This window comes from Agelaius tricolor, unplaced genomic scaffold (assembly GCF_023055355.1).
Source record: "Agelaius tricolor isolate 1412-34295 unplaced genomic scaffold, bAgeTri1.0.p SCAF_5, whole genome shotgun sequence".
NCBI classification, from domain to species: Eukaryota; Metazoa; Chordata; class Aves; order Passeriformes; family Icteridae; genus Agelaius; species Agelaius tricolor.
The window spans coordinates 53056584-53077797 of NW_027269265.1; the positions used below are offsets into that span (position 1 = coordinate 53056584).

General features: G+C 47.8%; 1 protein-coding gene across 1 annotated transcript; it reads right to left on the minus strand.

Moving 5' to 3' along the window:
• Positions 1-703: 703 nt before the first annotated feature.
• DISP2 (dispatched RND transporter family member 2) lies at positions 704-20261 on the minus strand. The gene is made up of 8 exons (XM_071428067.1): positions 19915-20261; positions 12338-12784; positions 10019-10048; positions 8096-8219; positions 7178-7293; positions 6792-6910; positions 5768-5865; positions 704-5065 (listed from the first exon to the last, which is right to left on the minus strand). The coding sequence occupies exons 1-8, from the start codon at positions 19992-19994 to the stop codon at positions 1649-1651; spliced, it is 4431 nt and encodes a 1476-aa protein (XP_071284168.1). The 5' UTR covers positions 19995-20261; the 3' UTR covers positions 704-1648.
• Positions 20262-21214: the final 953 nt, after the last annotated feature.

Consider the following 21214-nt stretch of genomic DNA (forward strand, 5'->3'; position numbering starts at 1 on the left):
CTCCTGCCCTCAGGGAAAGGCGGAGCGCAGTTCCTTCCTTCCTTCTTTCTTTCCTTCTTTCCTTCCTCCACTGCTTCCCACTGCCTCTCACTGCCTCACCCTGTGGTTTGGGCACTCGAAGCCCGAAGATCAAGGGGTTTGTGGCCGTCTGTGCGGACGTGCAGGAGTCAAAAGCTGTGAGGGTGCCGGTCTGTTGGTGTGTGAGGTACTAAAATTGTCCTCTAATGCTGCAAGGTGAAATGAGGCTTCTGTATGAAATGTTTCCCGACTTAAAGACATTTTTTGCAGTGTTTGCTAACATAGTTTTCTTAATGGATGGGCAATCTCTCCCAATAGCAAAGGCGAGCAGCTCCTGGAGGAGGATGCTGCAGTTCCAGCCTGAGGGTGGCTTTGGCTGCCTAAATACCCATCTGAACATTCACTATGACAATCTCAAAATAAAACCCTAAAACTGAAACGTGAAAAATACAGAACCACGCAACTGACATGTTTGACACGTTTCAAACTCTGGTATTAGCTTTAAAAGTCCATGTCCCTAATGGATATCAGGGAGTTGCTGTCTGTCTCCCACAGCACAGGGATAACTCGTGAATGTCAGAAGAATAAGTATTTTAAAGATGTGTACTTCCCTTTGGAAAATATATTGGGCACTTAAAAGATGAATAAGCACAGTGCTCTTGGTGACAATGAAGCATCACACAGATTTTAGGAAAGGTTCTTATAAGCATTTATTGTATGTCAACTTGTAGAGAGAATGTTTTATTTTTCAACAAATAAGGGCAAATAAATGTTTGTTTTCCTGTTTGTTTCTGGTAGAGAGGGGAAGAACCCTAAAATTCAAGATTCACCAGATATGTGAATTTTAAAAAGTTGCATGTTTGAGGGGAATGCCTTGAGTGGAAACACTCTGTAAAGAGGACACAACAAGGCACCTGAGTCTGGGGGGGACAAGGACTTAATCCCTCAAGGAGGAAATTCACACTGAAAATCTTTGGCAGTATTAGAATTCCTTCAGATAAAACAAGCAGAAGTTGTTACTGGAAATAGATTTGGGCTGGATTCTGCAGCCTCCTCCACAGTCAGGAAGAGGCTGTGTCAACTCAGAAGTCTTGACAGGACTTTTTGTAATATCTGAGCTATTTTGCTGGGGTCTGTAGATCTGGACTTTGCATAAAATAGAAAATTAAATACTTTATTTTTTATTATTCACAACACACTTCACTTGATACCTAGATTTTCAGTAGTTCAGTTTTGGGATTTTTTTATTTTTTTGTTTTTTAACATGAGCTCTCTTTCTCTGTCATTAAATACCTGGGGGGCTTCATTATTTATCTCAAGCAAACAAAACCTAATCACCTTGTAGGAAATGACAAACCAGGTGTACTCGGTAAGTCCTGTGAACAGCTGTGAACATGGCACCACACACTGGAAGTCAAAGGGCTTGTAGTCCATCATGATGGCTCTCACATCCTCACTGGCATCACATCTGCTGATTCCTGTGAAAACACACGTTTTACACAGCTGAAATACTAAGAAATAGTCTCAGTCTCAGCTCTAGGAGAGGTGGGAGGAAAAAATTTATATTTACAGCTCTAAGGACATTCAGGCTTCCCCTTTCCCTGGCAGCAGCTTTGCTTTCTGCGAGGTCTCAGCTGTTGTAACCAGAACTTTGTGCACTGGATCGTTTGATCCAGACATCAGGCATGTCTGGCTGGCTGTTGGGCAGCACGACCGGCCCTTCGTTCCCCAATCCAAACCGATTTTTCCACGAGGAGCTGTTCTGTGATGCAGCTGGAGAGACATCAAAGACAGTCTCCCTCAGGTCCAGCCGCAGGGTATCTCTCTTCCCGTTCAGGTAACCTCGCTCGGCGTTACCGTAGGAGTCAGACAGCTCTAAGGCATCGGGACAGGAACTGGCTGATTCAGCGAGCTTCAGGCCTTGCTCGAAATCGCTGATTGACGTCTCGCTGGAGATGTTGAGCATATCAAAAGAGCTGCCAAGAGAACAAAGGCATCTGTGAATTTTGTAGATGTCAGCAGCAGGGAGAGGGCTGTGGTCTGAGGTATAATCTGACTGCTGCTGGGCAGTGTCACTGGAGCACTGGGATTTATTGAGCTGCCCTTCTTCTTTCATGCCAGCTGGCTGGATGTGGTCCAGCCCAGACCCATCCCATGCTTTCAGACCATACTTTTGACAGCGGCAATCTCGGCAGAGTCTCTCCCTGTGAATTTCTGTTTCTGAGGTGCTGTGCTTGTAAGGAGAGGAAGTTTGCAAGGCGGGACACTGGCACAGGCTGACCTGCTGGTCCCCAAGCGTGTCCTGCAGACTCTGTCTCTCTCTTTCCAGGGAGGGGTGCGTTCCCACTCGAGGGCATCTGTTGTCTTCAACTTGTATGTCTTCAGAGAGCACAGAGGGCCGGTTGGACAGCTTGCTTGTGGAAGTGCTGTTGTCAAAACTGTCGCTGAGTTTCCTGGACAAGGGTTGGAGCTCATATTGCTCGTTTGCAGTGTTGGACTCCTGGACCTTCCGCAACCGGTTTTGCTTCTCGCTGCCCCCACAGGCAAAGTTTCCGTTCGGCCCGGAGTCATCAGAGTAATCTTTCATGGTGTGGGCACAAGGCCAGAGGATTTGCCCACAATTCTTCTCCGGGCCGAAGAAGCAGCAGAGCGACTGGAAGAAGAGGCTGGCAAACCCACAGCTGATACAATTGATCATCATGATGAATATGCCCAGCTTCCTGTATGCCAGGACTGTGGCAGGCAGCATAATGACCCCTGCAGAGAAGAGAGCAGAAGCTGCCATGGCTGTGGCACAACTCATCTGCTTCAGGGAAAAGGCCACTCGGCTCAGGCGGTCGGAATGGGGGCACAGGTGATAGGAGATGCAGTAGTTGACAGTGAAGTCAACAGAGAGACCTACTGCAGCTGAAATGAAGAGAGACTCCACTGCGTTGAGCTGCCACTCCAAGAGGACCAAGAGGCCAGTGGTTACCAGGACGGTGCCTGCAATGGCAGTAACGGAGAAAATGCTAAGGAGAACGTTCCAGGTCGTGAGCAGCAGCACCACGAAGGAAATGGCTATGGAGAGCCCCATGACCACCATGGTTTCTGTGCTGAGACTGTGCTGGAGGTTGTACAGCTCTAGTTTACTGGTAAACCATCCATTCTGAAGCCCCACAGGGGCAGTTTTCATTTCCTCTGTTATCCAGAGGCTGATTTCCTCATAGAATTGTTTGGCTCTGCTGTAGTTGAAGGTATAATGATAGATAGTTTGAAACTGCAGCACTAAGGCAGCGACATTTCCCTCCCCATCAAACCTGAGGCCCATATCATATGTTTCTGCCCCTTCCCTGCCCTCTTCCAGGAGCATCATTTTGATGCAGTGCAGGAAGACTTCGCTTCTGTAAGGGAAGGAGAACTGGTTACAGCAAAGGTTGAAGCTGTGGTCTCGCTGGGAGCACTGGCGACTGTTCATCCACCTGAGGAACTCCTCCATGAAGCACACAGTAGATTTCTGTTCTGCATCAGGGTAATAGAATGTTTTGTTCTTCACTTTTTGGCAGAATTCAAGGAGCCACTTCTGGGCATCAGGGTTTTGGATGGTAAAGGTGGTGTCTGTCACTAGGGTACCATTGCTTTTTGGATTGAAATGGTCCCCATTATCCACAGGCAGAATGCCCCAGACTACGGTGACAGGCATACGCTGCCCTTCTCCGTGCTCCAGCCTCTCAAACATGAACTGGTGGCAGTACTCGGAATCGTACCTCTCAAAGGGATGGCTCAGCCTGAACACTTGGACGGACGATGTCTCCAGAGTCGGGAGTTTGAGTTTGGGGTTGGAACAGGAAATGTAGGCACCTCCTATGGCTAAGGCAGCAAACCAGCAGATCCAGATGTACCGAAACTTGATGACCCCGCAAGGCAGAAGCTTTTCAAAGAGCAGCTTGGAGGTTTCAGACAGTGTGTTCTGGAGAGCCCGGAGGATGTAATGGACGGAGAGAGCCACTCTCTTGTGGCTGCTGTTGTTCCAGTAGGCTTCTGGCTTGTAAACGCAGGTCGTTGCAATGTAGCGCTCGTAGAGCACGGCCGAAGAGGGCAGCCAGGTCATCATGAAAACCAGGTTCACCAGCACTGAGGTACCCATGTAGACAGCAAAGCAGCGGATGGCTGTGATGTTGCTGATGTAGCTGGCGTAGAAGGCAGCACCAGTTGTGAAGCACGAGGCCAGCATGAGATAGGCAAAATGGTGCATGGTTTGACTCACCCACTGAGCAAGCCCGGCGGAAGGGTTCTGGCTCTTGCTGAGGTTCCACAGGTCAAAGAAGACAAAAGTGTGGTTGGCACAAATGCTGCTGAGAATGATGACTGCTGTCAGGTTTACAAAAGGGAAATAGGTGAATCTGAAGGCCACCTTGTACAAGAAGTAGGAGATCATCAAAGAACTGACAACAGCGAGCAAGACCATCAGGGTAATAAACACTGAGCGTAAATAAAAAGAAATGCTTAGAAAAATAGCTAATATTGCCAGGACCGGATACTTAGTATCGAGTAAAAGGTAGTGCTGGAATAGTTTCTGTTTAAGGCCCAGGTCCATTCCAGTGATAGATGTGTAGTTATCAAACAGATCCCAGGTTTCAAGGTTGTCTAAGTAGATCCCCATCATAGATGCACCTTTTCTTGTAGGCAGGAAAAGCAGGCTGTATTTCAGAGAGGGCACTTGGTACTCCATTGTCTGGGGACTGAGAAAGTCCCTGTCAACCAGGAAGTGAAGCAGCTGGTAGATGGCATTGAAGCGGGTACATTTTTCTGGGACTTGGGCACACTGAGAGTGCTTCTGTCTGGCAGCTTCGGGCCCAATGCAGGAGGGAGTGAGGACACCTCGGTGGTAGTCTGGAGCACAGGCACGCAGCAGGGCCAGGGTGTGGGAGATGTCCCCTTGGGTTATCTCCAGACATGAAGACCTGTTGTACAGGACAGCAATGTAGTTCCCCAGGGACCAGCTCGGGCAGCATTCATTGGCTTCAGTGCGCTGGCAGAGGTCTCTAAAATGCACGTGGGAGCGTATCTGAAAAACACGAGGGGGCATCAGGTCAGACCTTCTCTTGCAGCCTCAGTGTTCCTTACTCACTGCAGTAATTCTCCGGTCCTGTCCGGTCCTGTCCTGTCCTGTCCTGTCCTGTCCTGTCCTGTCCTCTCCTCTCCTCTCCTCTCCTCTCCTCTCCTCTCCTCTCCTCTCCTCTCCTCTTTTCCCTCTTTTCCCTTTATGCAAGGTGTACCACCGATCCCTGGCCATCCTCCTAGGGACAAATCCCAAACACCAAAGTTTTGGAAAGTTGGTAGCCTTTTGCAAAAATCAAACCCTGTCCATTATTTATATTTTATAACTGCAGATTTGAAATTTTGGCTCCTATAGCAAATACAGCTCATCCAATTAAACTTTCCACTTACAAAACTTGCAACCAGTCTCCAAGCTGGTAGCTCAATTTCTGTAATTATGTTCTGCTGCCCAAAATCCTCAGCAGCTTCTGATGGACACCTTTAGCTTCTGGACCAGCTCCTGTTCAGTCTCCATTTATTCTTGTTGAATTTGCAACTGGCAGGTGGGATCATCCCCATATTGCCAAGTAGGTGAAATGTTTTGGAATCCTCCAGGTGAAACCTGTTGCATAGCCTGTTTTTTGTCTGGCATCCTCTCAGCAAGACATCAAAGATTGCAGCAGACAGAAAAGAGACAGCCTGTACATGTGTTCTTCCTGCCATCACTGACCTTGTCTTGTTCCATTTGACACATAGACTGAATTGCTTGCAAGTTCCATAAGCTCCCAGCAGTTGTGGACATAAATACCAGCTGGGAATAGCTCTTTTCTGAAATAAAGAAGATGAAAAAAAATCATAAAATGAGGTAATGAAGATGAATCAGCCAGGCTGTTTGAAGTAGACTCTGTCTTCACAGAAAAAATAAATATATATCTCTGTCTGTAGGACTGCTCTGGAGGGCTCCCTGGAGGGAAGCAGGTCACAAGACAGTAGTGAGCATGTGCCTTGTGTGACCTCACCCCTGCCCCTTGAAATAGGTCAGCAGCATCAGGGCCTTTTCAAAATCAAATGTCAGCTTGCCTTTAGTGACTGCTGGCATCTGGTTCTGCATCCATCCCTGGAACAAAGGAGGAGCTGAAGCTCAGCCAAAAACCCCCAAGGACCTGTGGGTTTGGTGTGTGACTTGTATCCAGGGGTAGATAGAAGGCAGGGAACAGAACAAAAATATCTTAATGCTGTTCTTCTTTCTACTTACTAGTGCACATTTTGGGACAAATCTGGGGGGTGTTGGAGTTTTCTGGTTTTGTCTCCAGATTTTACTGCCATGTACATTTTTCAAGAAGAAAAGAAGGAAGGAACAGAGAGGGAGAGGGAGAGGGAGCAGACAAGGGGAGGGAGCAGACAGCAAGCGGGGCATGTGCTGTTTTTTCAGGGTATTCACTTTTGATATGGGTAAATGGTGAAAACATTGGTCCTTTAATGTGTGCTTGCAAAGTATATTTCTAAAGGGAAAACAAGAAATATGGCAAAGAGTTAAGAAGGAGAAATAACTCTTCAGAATTTCTGAACCAGCCTTTTGTGACCGCTGACATATGAAGTGCTGGGAGGGCACTGTCAGAGCTCTCAGAGGAGGAATTGCACACACTGCTTGCTTAGAGCAAATTCAGAGTATTCCCTGTGTCCTGAACTCTGACAGTTCTGTCAGTTGAGTTCTGGGTTTGCAGTATTTACTGCCTCATCAAGATTTCAGTCACCTGGGGGACCACAGAAGAATCCATCTGCTCCATAGATGGTTTCCACCATTCTCCGTGTCCTCGCCGCTTGTTCTCCCTGAGCAGCCTTCTGTCCTCTGCCAATGCCAAGGTCATCATAGCTAGCAAGAGGGCAGATTATTGTTAATAACTGTGATTATTAACAAGAGAGTGTCTGGCTGGGAGTTACATTCACTGACAAGGCTCTGGTGCCAGACACAGCAATAGGGAGCCTAAATCCATTGCAGGCACAAGGACTTCAAACCCTCCAATGCCTCAGTTGCTTTTAAGCATAGGATGTATGGAATTCACATAAATATTTTGGAATATTGAATATGTGATTTTACAACCAACATATTCCTCAAATCCCCCAAACCAAGCTCAAATACCTTTTCTTCTTGGCATAGGGAGAAAGGGAAAGAGTCTTCTTGTAGCCTGTATGGCTCTCGATATTCCTCCACACAATGAGCTTCCTGCCAATGTCAGTGTCCCGTGGCTCAAAACCCTGCACCAAGGAAAAGGGCTTTGTCACAGCTCAGCTGTCCTTAGGCCTCCTCCAGCACATGGAAACTGTAGGAGACTATTACTGCATCTTGGAGAGACACACAAATTGAACTTCCCCTGGAAATACTGCATCCCAGAGATAAGAGAAAAAATATGAACCTTTTCCCTTTCCCTTTCCCTTTCCTTTTCCCTTTCCTTTCCCTATCCCCTTCTCTTTCCCTTCCTGTCAACAATGGCTACAATTATCCCTCCCTGATCTCCTAAGAGTTTCTCCTCCTTTTTAAGTGTAGTAGTCCCTTACAGAAATGGCACCAATTCTCCTTTTTGTGGACAAACTCTAGTGTATTCTTATTTTCTCAAGATTCCTCCATGAGCCAGAGGCAGGGATGATTTTAGGGAATGTGGCATTCCTTATGGAAAACATTCCATGTGCATAGTGCTCAGAACAGGGCATGCTCTCCAAAAGCCTCATGCACAGACTGTAGGAGCCAAAGCCAGCTCCTATATCCGGTCTCTGCCAAGCCTAGCTATTCACTGTGGGCAATCCCAGCCTTCCAGCCTTGGAAAGGGAGCAAAGGGAGCAATCCCAGTTTGTGTTGGCATTGTCTCCACACTGGAGTGAGGGCACTGGTGGGAGTGCACAGCGTGGCTCAGGGATGAGCACGGGCTGTGTTCTCCCTGTGTGTCAGGGGCAGCTGTGCAGGACTGGCACATTCTGCTCATCTTGAAGGGATGATTGATATCACTGGTTGGGCGTGGATTTTCCTTACATTCCTATTGATCCCTGAGCTGTAGGCACTTACCATTAGGGGCTCTGAAAAGTCAGGCAGGTTCCCAAGCAGCAGCCCAGCTGCAGTGCAGATCGTCGCCGCCACAGAGCACAGCACCAGCACGGCCAGCGGCCACTCCGCCATCAGCTGCGAGTAACTGCACACAGCAGGAGGAGAGAAAATGCAGCTGGTAAGATGCTTCTGCTCTGAGCACAAAACCTGCTCTTGAGCCAATGAGCTGTGAGTAACTGGAAGGAAAAAATCAGGCTCTCTGGTTTGCACAGTTATTTACTGTGAAGCTTGGAGGCTCTAGTGCAGCTATTAATGAACATATTACACCTCTAACTGGATATTTGCAGGCAGCTCTAATTAACTCGGGTAATTACATTTTGCCTCTCTGCGTTTTCCAGCTTTTTCAATCAGAAATAATAAAAACCAGACTCTTGAGTCCTCAAGCAAAATGAAGCTTTAAACATTTAAGTTCAAAGATTGCATTTAGAAAGAGCCTCTTAATTTCCCCCAGATTGTGCAATGTCAGCTGGTGGCTGCAACAGTTTAGGCTACAGATTTCCAAACTGGACCCTGAGAAATCTTTGGATAATTCTGAAGAGTCTTTGAAGGTAACTGACCCAAGTAAGCCCACTGTCATTGGTCTAAATTAGTGTATTTAGACACTGCTTTAAATTCATACATATTCACTAGAATGCATTCAATTTTAATGATGTATCACAAAATTTTGATGACATCAAAACCCTTCCAGGGAAGCAGCTTACTCTGGCCCAAGTATTATTTGTCAGTTACTTTTGTTCTTAAGGAGCTTGTATAAAGTTTTCTCTCCAAGTTCTGTTTTTCCTTGGGGACAAACTGTCTCACATATAGGATGATCTAGGAAAGTTACTCTCCCACATTTTTTACCAGTGCAAATTTTACTGTGTCAAGATTTTTGTCTTCCTCGGAAATATCAATTGAGATGTAAGATAGCAGAATGGGTTCCTGCTCTGGTTTGGCAGGCTAGTTCTTTTGTGTTCTGATGTACTTCTGAAATAGAAGAAATTCTTTGTTCAAAAATAGCTGACAAATATTTGTGAAGGCAAGTGGAATAGTTATGAACTTTATTTGAGATGGAATGTTTCTCCTTGCCTGCTCTTTTCCTCCTTTTGCCTGGGACTCCACTGCAGCTATTAGATAATTAGAAGTCATCCCAAGCACTTCAAGCAGCTTTTCACATGACTTTTGAGTTTTTTGTTATTTGGCCGGTTTTTTTTCAATTTACAATTGCCTTATCAAGTTTGTTTTCATAGATGAAGTCTTTACTATAAAAATGACCAAAACTGCTCTTCACTCATTAGAGTACCTAATTTCTGGAGGCTATTTTGGATATTTCCATGTCCAATTACCAGAAAAAAGCACAAAAAAAAATCAGCTGCAGTCACTGATGACAGAAGGTGCTTATCCAAACCATCCAGAAGCAATAGTTTACAAAAGTCAGATTTTAAACAGAAGTAGAAGGCAATCAAATTATTTTAATTTTGATAAATATATTTTAAAATTTCTCTCTTTTGAAAAGATGAGTTTATTTCATGGATGGGCTCTTTTCCTTATTGCTCCTCTGATAAGACAAGCTGGATTAATCTTACACACACACACACATATATATAGAATTATTTTATATATATATATATATATATATAAAGCTACTGTATGGGTTAGAGCCAGGCACCTGCCCAAGAACAGCTACTGAGACAGCGTTACTATTCATTAATGCAGGTTAAATTGATCTCACAAGCAAATGGAGATTTTTCCAAGGAGTGGAAAGCCCCAGGAGCGCTGACCTCGCCTCTGGAGCCGGCCCTGCTGGGATGTCACCAGCAGTAGCACTCTGCTTCTCCTAATAGCAGGACAGGAGAGCACTGATCACAGGGTACAAGGACAAGAAGCTTTTGCTGTTAAACATACCTTTTTGGCATCCTGAAAGCTTTGTCATGTCTGCAGACAGAAAGGAAAAAAGATGTGTTCATTTATTATTTTCCTGAGAAGCCCAGTGCTGGGCTGATCCCTGAGCAGATTAACCCTTGCAGCACTGTAAGCACCAAGGTGAGCCAGTGCTGACACAGTTCTGTCACTGTGTGAATTAGTTTAATGAATAAAAGAGCCTTTTCCTCTCCCATTTTAACCAAACAGGATGGGAAGCCATGTAGTCACTCCTTTAGTCCCTCTCAGAAAACCTTCCAGAGAGTACTGGACATTAGCAATGCAGGCCTATAGAAATTCATTAAAATCTGTCTGGTTTAAGTGCTTTTCCTGCACTTCCTAAAGTGTTTCTTGACAAAAGCAAACCTCTTTTTCAAATCTCATGAGCTGGGCTAGCAACAACTATAGTTAGTTTTTATTTTCTCTTTAGCTCAGCTCACCAAAAAGGTGACTCATTTGTTTCCTGGGTCCCTCCAAGGACTGTCTTTTCAGGCTATAAGAGCAGAAAGCCAGTAGAGCTGCTAAAAATATTTGATTTGGATTTTCTTCACAGAGGAGCGTTTGTTACTCCTACTTGAAGGGCTCTAAGGGGGGGAATAAAGAAGCCTTCCCCAGGGGATCCAAAGTTTGTTAATGAATCTCTGAGGACAAGCCTTCCACCAGCATCCTGGCAGAAAAGCTGCATCTTGTTGGGTCAGGTATCTCCAGGACCTTTTGTTCTGCTCTCTCTGCACTGAAATGTCCCCTTGAAACATGCCCCAGTCTTGCACGGCCTTGGCTTGGTCACAGCTTCCAGAGAACTGCTCCCACCTCCTTCCACAGCTGTGCCAGGCTCTGCTCAGCCAGTGCTCCCTCCTCCTCTCACCCTCCTACACTCCTGCTTAGCCTGGGAGAAGGTCCTGCTGCACTCCAATATCTGTGTTGGGCAGATGGTCCCCCCTCCTTGCAGCAGCCAACCTTGAGGCAGCTCATCCTTCCTAGCCTTGTTATGAGTGGGAGAAATGGAGAAGCAGTGGAGGAGAGCTCCCCATGGCAGAGTCACTCCAGGTGGCTCATGGAATAAATGATTCTGTGTTTTGCTCGTCACGCTAATGCGCTGTAGATTCGGGACAGAGAGGAGCAGAGCAAAAGCCTCCCCAGATTATCAAAGCGAGGTCTCTCTCCAGCAGTACACTGCCCATCCTGTGCTAATTCCCTCACAATAGCTCTTCAAGCAGATTTGCTTGGATTAAAAACCTCATTCTGGCATTATTATGTTATCACTTTTCTGACTGGTGGTGCTGCACACTCTGCCAGGGATTTACAGTCCAGCTGTGCTTCCTACTTAAATAACCTGTTACAGAGGATGTGGTTGGCAATTTTGTTGATAGCACATGAGTGAAAAAGGATCCAGGAAAAGGATCCAGGAAAACGATTCATAAAAAGGACTCAGGCTCCTTTGACTGCAGTTCCTCTACACAAACACAAGCAAATTAAATCCTGTGTAAATGGCTGGAAAATGAGACTCTAAAGGGCCTTTGTGCCTAACACTGCAATGCTGTACACAGGCAAGAAAGGAATCCTGTGCCATCTTTTATCAGGATTCAGTGGCTATGGCTACAGCAGTGAAGGGATCACGATCTCTTGTGCCAGGAGTGGACCCTAAAAGGCACACTCAGGAGGAAGGATGGTGCTGGCTGGAAGGAGCAGAGGTTGTAGCTCAGGCTCTTGTTACCCAGGCACTGCACACAAATGGATTCTGTCATGGACAACAAAGAATTCATACACTGGTTGCTGCCCAACCTGGAAAGCCAAATAATGTTCCCCCCTTTTGCATCTCTCACTGCTCAGCTGTAGCCAGCGCTTACTACCCTCCGCTGCCACTCCCTCCCAGCACTGGCAGCAGCTTCTGTGAAGGCAGGAAAAGAACAAACTCTATTGCCACCACTGAGAACTTTGCCAATATAAAGGACTGGCAGCTGGGTGGCTTGGAGTGCAAAGGGAGCAAATACAGAGGTAAAGGAAGATGGGCCTATTCACAGCTGCATGACCTAGGAGTGACTGAGTGACCTTGGCTTTAGCCAGCCACTCCCTTGAGAAGGAAATCCCACCTCTCCCTGGCATGGGAATGGCTGCTCTCTGTACGCCCACACAGAGGTAGAGAGCCAACTGGATCCTTCCGTGTGTTTTGGAGCAGCTACTGCCCCAAGCTGAAGAGCAAACCCACGTTTCATCCATCACAGCTCAGACCCTGCTCATCCCTCCCACTTGTCCCCACCGAGTCTGGAAGATGCTCTCTTGAGCCGCCCTCCCTGTGCCTCTTACCTGACTGTGACAACGTGATGTTGCACCGGCCGCCGCTGCCCGGGGGACCACTGCTTCCAGGGCGTTTCCGAGGCCTCGGGGTGGGAGGCTGGCACAAGATCACCACTGGAGAGGTGGGAACACAGCACGGGCCTCTCGCCATGCCCAGGGAGCGAGGGCAGGCTGTAGCTGCCTCGGGACTCCTCCTGGCTGCAGGGGTGGTACGGGTGGTGCTGCTGTGAGTCCTGGCAGCTGGCTGGCACCTGGCCATTGGACTGGGTGGAGACTGGCCCAAGCGTGTGGCTGGAGGAGGGCAGGTTGTCTTCTCCCAGTCCAGGGGATGCAGGAATGGGGCAGTGATGGACTGGGCAGATTTTTTCCCAGGAAGTGCCACTGTAGCTGAGCTCAACATTCCCAATCTCTGGCATGGCAAGGCAGGTCTGGCAAGGTCCTGCATTTTGTTTTTCCCTATGAGAGAAATGAAGGGAAAGGTAAAATGGGAGAGGTTGAAAGGCTGCGCTGGGGAGTTGCATCCCAAAAACTGGAGATGCTTACAGACCTCCCACATAACACAAATGTCAAACCTCACCCACTGTATCCTCTACCAGGAGTCTGCCTAAGGGCTGAACTGGATTATGCTTCTTATAAAGACATCCATGACTCATTCAGGGATCCCAAGTGATGGAGAATTCTGTAATCCATCCTTTGCGTGTGTTGCTTCAAAAGTTTGAAAAATTGGGTAATATCCCACCCCAAAATTCTCTGGGATATTTCACTGTGCCAGGAGCATCCTAACTGAGGACCCAGAGAAATTACAGAAGTCTGGACAAACAGAAATTAAAGGAATCTGCATATGAAGAAGCCACTCAATTATCTGCACTCCTTGGGAGGATTAATTAGTGTGATTGCTCTGCAGGACGACTGGCACTGCTCCATGTTGGGTCAGCAGGAGAGTGAGTCATCCCTGGCACTGACACAGCTGAGCAGTGAACCTGAGGGCTGTAACATCTAACAGGGCCTTCAGCCTCCAGCCTGGCACATTCCTTAATGGCTCCCATGTCTGCATGCTCCACTGGGCTCTTCAGGAACTTTTTAGACACACATCTCCCAAGGATGACAGCAACAAATTTTATTGGTCTTACCTTGTAGGAAGGGGATGGACGGGGATCTCTATAGATCCTTTGAAACTTGACTATCCTTTGGCTGCTGAATTTACTTAGACAAAACATTTGCAGACTCTAGTTCCCAAGTAATGAGGTTTCTGCAGGATACACTTTCTTCCCTCCAAGGAATGTAAAACATTATTTCATTCCTATAGTTCTTGATTTATGAAGCCTGAGAGGTTTTGCTAGCTTTGAGAAAGTTTGAATAATACTTTGAGGGATTGCTTAGTATGTGTGACACCAAAAACCCCTTCACACACCATAGACTGAGGTCCTTACGACCCCAAAAACGCTTTAGGAATTACTGTCCCAAGAGATGCAAACACCAGCAGTTTCTGGTCCTTGTTCAGAGCATGTGCCATGGTCTCTTACAGCTGAATGATGTGTCTTGCTGCAGTGCCTGGCGTCCAGGATTGAAAAGGACAAACAGTTCAGGCCAGCCAGAATCACAAAATGTCTCAAGTCATCAAAGAATTATGAGTATTGGAACAAGACTGCAGTGAGATGAACTTTAGCCTAAGGCACCTGGTGTGATGTGGGAAAAAATGAAGGTAAAAAGTTGGGGAAAGGATATCTTTTATATTTTTCTTACAGCCTTGGAAAAGGGCAGAATTTTAGTGATTACATGTCTCTAGAATTGCACCCAAAGTTAACTGGCATGAGATTTTTAAAGACAAAAGAATCTGGAAAATACTATTAGCTCAGTATTGCTTGAAAATTGCTATTTTTCCAGAAAGCAGGACATATTGGCCTTGGCAGTCTGTGCTGTGTACTTTCCAACATCAGCTGAGTTTATCAACATTGATAAACTATATTTCATGATTGTACCAAATGGGCTTATTTCATTAAAATCATTACAGCAGGCTCATGTTTGTGGTAGCAGCTACACCACTGCCAATGTGGACACTCATGGCACAGGCATCACACGTAGCTTCACTTGCACATTGTTCTAGTCCAGGGAGCAGTAACAGAGAAATCTTGCCTGATTAACCACCATCCAATGCTACATGTAGTTTCTAAGCCTAATGAAAGCTGCAGCAGTTACAGACACAGATAGCACATTCCTGGGTCCTGACTTCAGAAGCCATAATTGTTGTGGTGTCTGTGCTGAAGCAGGTGTCAGAAAACCAGCAGACAGGTGTGTGCACACACCTTATCTCACCTCAGTGAGATAAGGTTGGATAAGGTTGTCCCCACCAGTTTCAGTGCTCATTTGCCTCTAAGCTGCAATCAAGGTACTGAGCTGGTTCAAAACAGCAAGAGGGAGAGCAGCTGGCAAAGCAGAAGCTCCTGAACTGTGACAATGATATCCCAGTCACCCACAGAACTTGTCAAATGACATCAACAATAGGCTTGAAGTCCTTGCTGTCCTGTCCCAAGTGGATTAGTGACAGGATTACCTGGCCTTTCAAGCGTGTGATTTGTGTTAGAGCTCTGTGTAAAGGTAGTTCACAACAGGAGATTCCACACTTGTCATATATGAGATTACAAATGCAGAGCCAGCAAAGCTGCTCAGGAGATGCAATCTGAAATCTTGTTTGGGGTTCTTACAGCCCCATCAGAGCCTGGGGAGGGATTCAGGTGCAGCACGGGGCAGGAGCGCTGCAGACAGAGCAGGGAAAGATCAGGGTCTGTGGCAGTCAACACATAAAATTACACCTTCAATTAGTCATTGCACTTCTCTACTAATTATAGTGGCAGCCTGAGGGGAGGATGCTGAACCACCATGTCCCCTACAGTGCTGGTGAGCTGCAGGGGCAGAGGTTGTTTGGGACAGCTGACCCGGAGGGTCCCTTAAGCCACACTCTCAAGCTTTAAGTGTAAATCATCCCACTCCTCCCATGTGTCCAGTGACTTTGCGGCTTGTAGTTTTGTACTGCAGGGAATTTTCATCAGAGCTGAGGTCATGGTAGTGTTATGCTTTGACAAGGTCTAGACCTTTTCTGACTCCCTTTTTGTTGCCTCTAAGTTCTTTTTCCTCGACCTTGATCCTGTTGTTTTCCCTAGCTGCACACTTTATATAGGTGATGTTCTACAGTGCATAATAATTCATAAAGACACTACTGCACTGACATATTGTGTTTTGGTGTTCCTACACCTGTACTATATTTCAGATTTTTTTTTCAAAGGAAAAGCAAAATTCTTATCCCTTTAAACTACTGTATCTGCACAGTAATCTGGGACCAGAGGCTTTTCATGACTTAATTAGCCAGTCTGCCTCATCTGAGGGTGAGTACGTGACACTGGACCGAACAAAAGGGCTTTTACAAAATACACTTTGAATGTGGTCAGGGAGAGGCAGGAGACCATGCAATGACAAATTCTTCCTCCACAAACCCCTTGGCTACAAAACCTCCTGGTGGGGAAAGCAGATGCCAAACTCTTGGATATTGCAGATTGCCTCCGGGTTTTCTGCACATACGTTGGTAACGTTGAGTCTAATATTTCACACAAAATCACACTCTCCTTGTTTACCATCTTTGCTGTGAAATGCTGTCAAGTTCTGCTCTTCTCCCACATGTCGTTTCCTAACTCAATCCCTGACCTGCTCAGTGACTTCAGATTCTGGAATAACTTTGCAAGTTTGGATCATTCACTCGTGACTTCTCTCCATTATCTCTTTCTCAGACTAAACAATTACAGCTCTGTCAATCACCCTCTGGATATGAGTTCCCTTATGCTCACCCCTCTCCGACTCCATGACGATGTGACCTTGGCTATCCACAATCTCCAGGGAAAACTGGAGCTTGCAAATAATGATGGGTTTGGATAATCACTGCAGGCAGCTCAGCAGAGTTCGAGTCTCCACTTGCTGCTCTCCCAATTAGCTGCAGTGCTGGTGAGCTTAACCTTTGGTCTGCTGAGGTCTGCACCAGACACGTAGGCTGCTCCTTCTTTGCCTGAAACCATGTCACTATTACTTTTTTGGGCCCTCAGGACCCTGAACTATGTTAGAAAAATGTTTCTGGGGATTTTTGATGTCTGTTTGCTGTCAGGCGTGGGGAGAAAAGGGCAGAGCACTACACTGGACTCTGCTTGCCACACTGACACTGACAAAGACTTCTATTTTTAAGATTCATTCCCACTCTGGGCTGTGTCAGATATTTGATATCTTTGGGATTAAACAGCCAGAAATGGTGTCTTGGCTGCAGAAAAGCCTACAGAGGCAGCTGACAGCCTCCATTTTCTTTTCCAGGCACAGCTGGATGCAACCAGAGAGATGCTGGGAAAGGAGAAAAGAAGGGGTATCAGGGAAAGGATGGACTAGGGTTAACTGCTCCTGTTACCCACACTAGTGAGCTGTCTTGCTCTCACTGTTTGCTTCCCTGCCTCTTGCCCTGAGATGTCTAGACAGAATAATAATCCAATTTGTGGACCTGCCCAAGCCACTCTGAGTGCAGCAGTGCTTCTCTGAGATGAGTACCAGAGCATAAACACCCCACATTATGTGGGGGACCCAGCAAAAGAACTGGAACTTCTGCCCACAAGGAAACAGGAAAGAGAAGGTCAGGATTTCTAAGGAGACAGTTTTCTGCCATTCCAGGTCTGCAGGGATGTGGAGCAATGGGGGGATACAGGGTTTGTGGCAGGAGCCAAGGGCTGTATGCTGTCAGTCCACCCCCCTGGCAGGGATTATGTCCCTCTTCCAGAGACCAGCATCCTTCTGCCCACAGAGAATGGCTGCAGGACCTGGCTTTAGGCTTTAGCTGCTCACTCGGCCCTAGCAGGGTGCTTTCCTGGAAACATGCCATGTTGGCTTCTTGCTCCCAGCACATTCCCCTCAGGATGGTTTCATTCTGCAGCACACAGAGCCGAGCTGGGCTAGAGGAAGCTTTGCAGGCAGGGAAATAGTAGCATATGATCACCTTCCTTTTCCTAAGCAACTCCAGTTTTTGGGTCTCCCTGGTCTTGCTGTCCCCTCTAAGCCAGAGCAGCAGGAGAGGTTCTGAGAGGGTAATGGACCAAAAATATTCGGCCTTTTGCAGGAATGGCCCCTTTCTCTGCCTAATTCCACCCTCGTCACCAAACCCATTTCTATAAGCGCTGCTTTTTTTTTTTTTAATAGATCATTTCCCCCTTTGCATACTAAAGAGAGGATCAAGAAAGAAGCACTTTGCATATGAAAGACGGGAAACACCTACCGAGTGAATGGAGCTGTCTGATGCCTGACTCAAACTACAACTTCTCCTGTTGCCAGAGGAATCTCAAGGGGGAATAAAAACAAGTAGAAAAATGGCAGAAGTCTGTGCCTTGCCTACAACCAGAGCCCTTTTTCATCAAGAACCTTTGCTCAATTAGACATTAAGTGCCACAAAATTTCATTCAGCAAAAAAAAAAAAAAAAAAAAAAGCTAGTTTGTTTCTCTTTCCCCTTTTTTTCCTTCCTCTAGCAGAGTTTTGTTTGCATATCAGCTGTGCAAGTGTTCCCCAATGAAAAAGAAATATGAATTCTTTCTGGATTAAATCCATGTGCTATAGGTCAGCTTCCATCTAGACTAATAGCTTTTTCCTGGAGAGCTGTAAATGACTTTTTAAGAATGTGCTTTTATAATGGAATTTAAATTTCTCTTTGAACATACCACCAGCAAAACTGCAGTGGAGCTCTTGAGAAAAAGAGCTTTTTTCCTTGTATTTTCTAAGGAGATAAGAATGCCCTTTCTCTGGGATTAGGGAAGGGTTCATTGCCTTTCACTGTCACCTCGTTATCTAGCTCCCTGTCTCCCTGAGGGAGAGAGACAGGCACTCCTGAGCAATCCATCTCCTCCTCTGGCTGCAGCAAATCCTTGTGCACTGAACAATTCCTGCAGAGTTCTTTTGTTTTGCTTTTTCAGTCTAGCAGCAGGATCGTGCATACCCTTGAGAAGACCTACAGTTTTTTTGTTAGTGAGACTCCTGAGTATGTTAAATCATCATGAAAAATTAATGAGACTGCAAAACTCTGCTTCCCACGTAGTCTGCCAGGAAAAGTTTAGTTTTATAAACCTTTCAATTGACTCGTGCAAACAGCCTTACCTTTACGCCAGGCAGCTGCTGCTGCTGCTGCTGTGGGTACAGGTGTTTGTGCTGGGATAGAGCCAGAGACAGAGGGCTCAAGGTTCCCACCCAGCCTTCAGTGCCAGAACAGCTCTGTCTGCACTGGGAAAATCATATTTGCTAAGCCTTGTTTTGAAGGAAAAAAAAAGGAGTGAAATGGAAAGGGAAAGGAAAAGAAAATCCCCACCTTAGTGTCCCAGGCTGAAAGAGGCCAGGAGGAAAGTGGTGTTTTCTGACATCTGTGGTTTTTTGCTGATGCAGTGAGCGTTGATGATGAAGAGCCACCTTGGCTAGGGCAGAAGATGGAGACCACAGAGCTAAGACTGAGTGAGCAGCATGGGTGAAATTTGAAATGCATCTGTGTCAGGTGGCTTAACTCTCTCTATCTTACCTCTTGCAGGCTGTACTGTTCATTTCAAGACCTGTCTGAATGGCCAAGGAGTACTCAGACAAGCAAAGAAAATGGCTCCAGTGACAGCTTTGCCCCCACTGAATGAGCAAGGTCTAAACCAGTGCTGGACTGTGTGAGAGTCGCAGGAGACTGAGACCCCCGGGCACGGCAGCCTCTGGCCGGGGACACCAGAGCTGTCTGACGAGCAGTGAGTGCCCTGCCAGTGCTCCTGGGCGGGTGGGGCTCCCTCAGCGTGAATACCCTGCACCAGGCAGAAATGGAACCCTTGGGCTTTCAGAAAGGATTTGTGTGCTGCTGACTTCGGGGTGTGCTCTGTCAAGCAGAACCTGAAGAGCTTAGGTCTTCAGATTGCCCTGGTCTAACAAATGCCAATGTACTTGTGAATATGGGATGGCTCCTTGCCCATGATTATGGGCTTGTTGATGTTTCCAGAAAATGTTGATGATTGTGGCTGCTAATCTGGCTTATGACACCAGGTAAGGGAGCATATGGCACAGGGGGATGAGGGATGTGGGGGTTTATGGAGGAGATCTTTGGACTGAAACCCATGTTTGCCCACAGCTGATTGCAATAAGGCTCTGTCTGAAACATGCTGAGCTTCCCAACAATAGCTCTCCCGTTGCTGCAGAAGGGAGAGCACACCATGTTGCAGGATCGAAACCTGCCCGCGGGGCCAAACCAGGAAGCCCCCCCTGGCATGAATAGCTATGCGTGGTGGTCCTGGCCCCAGGGCAGGAGCAACCAGGACCCGGGCTGGGCAGCACACGTCGCCAGAGCCCGAATCGCGGGTGGGCAGCTGGGCAGGCTACGGGGGACTCTGTCCGCACCTCCGGTGGGACACACCTCGGCAAGACTGGGGGGCCCTGGTCCCAGAAAAACCCGGTGGCAACGACCACTTCCACACACAGAACCGGTGGTGGCGGCAGGGCGGCAGTTCCCACCCGCCGGGGCACCGGCTCTGCGCCCCTCTCCCGATCCCGCAGCTCCTACCTGGGCGAGGCGGGGTCGCGACCGCGGCGCGTCCCCTCGGGCCGCGGCTCCCGGGGCGGCGGGGCGGGCGCGGCCTCCATGGCCGGCGGCGGGCGCTGTCCGTGCCCGCGGTGCTGAACACTCCGGAGCGGTGGTGGCGGTAGCGCCCCGGCGCGTCCCGGCTCTGCCCCCGGCTCGGCTCGACTCGGTGCGGCGCGGCTCTGCCCGATTCGGCGCCGCTCTACCTGCCCCGCCTCGGCTCGGCGCAGCTCGACTCGACTCGGCGCGGCTCGGCTCGGCTCGGTCCGGCTCTGCCCGGCTGGGCTCTGCCCGGCTCGGCGCGGCGCTTGCGCGGCCGCGGAGGCGGAGGCGGGCCCGGCGCGGGGGCGCAGCCGCCGGCACCAGGAGAGCTGCGGGGGGAACTGTAACCCCCGGGCCAGCCTGGCTGTCGGGGATGGGGCTGAGCTTAAGGGCGCGGAACAGGAGCTCGGGGCACCAGGCATCCTTTGGACAAAAATATTCCCTCATCCCTGCAGTTAGTTGTGCTCCTGCTTGGCACGGGCTGGGAATGCTCCCAGAAGTGCTCCTGGCTCTGTGTGGCAGGTGCAGGGCAGCGTTTTGAATTGTTGGCTTTTAGAAGCATTAAATAGGATTAAATAGGTAAATGATCTTTTGACATAGATGGTAGGTTTGAAACAACTGAGTTGAAAGCATGGAGAATACAAGGAGGTCAGGCATGTCCACCTCCTTGCAGGATCCTTCAGTCCTTGTCTATCCATACTATGACATTGCTCTGAGCTGGGTGGTAGCCACACGTGTCTCCTTGTGCATGGGGACAGCTTCCCACAGAGCTGGTGGAAAGTGGCTTCTCCTTCTGTAGCTGCTCTCATGCCAATAACCATGCCAATGACTCGTGTAGGAAGGGTTTGGGGCTTTCTCGTGGCTGTGTGTATGGCCATGGGAGTGACAGCGACCTTCTCTGCCTTGTCATCATCCTTTGTGTGGCTGTAGGGACGGCTGTGACCTTCTCCTTCCTCATAGCCATGGCTGTGGACCTCACAGTGGCAGTGACCTTCTTTCTTATGAGGGTAGCATCCTTTTTGCTTCACACATACAGAACAGCTGAAGCAAAAAGGGAAAGTATTAGAGTGGAGAGTATCCTATAACTTCCACTAATCCTCTAGCTGCTTAGAGTAAGCCCTTCCTGCCTTAATGACTTAAATGCCCGAGGCAGTTTAAAGAACAAAAAGCTTTTCCTAATGCCAGGGTGGGTGACTCTCCCACGGAAGGCTGACACTTCTCTGAACCCAGCAGGAGGGAG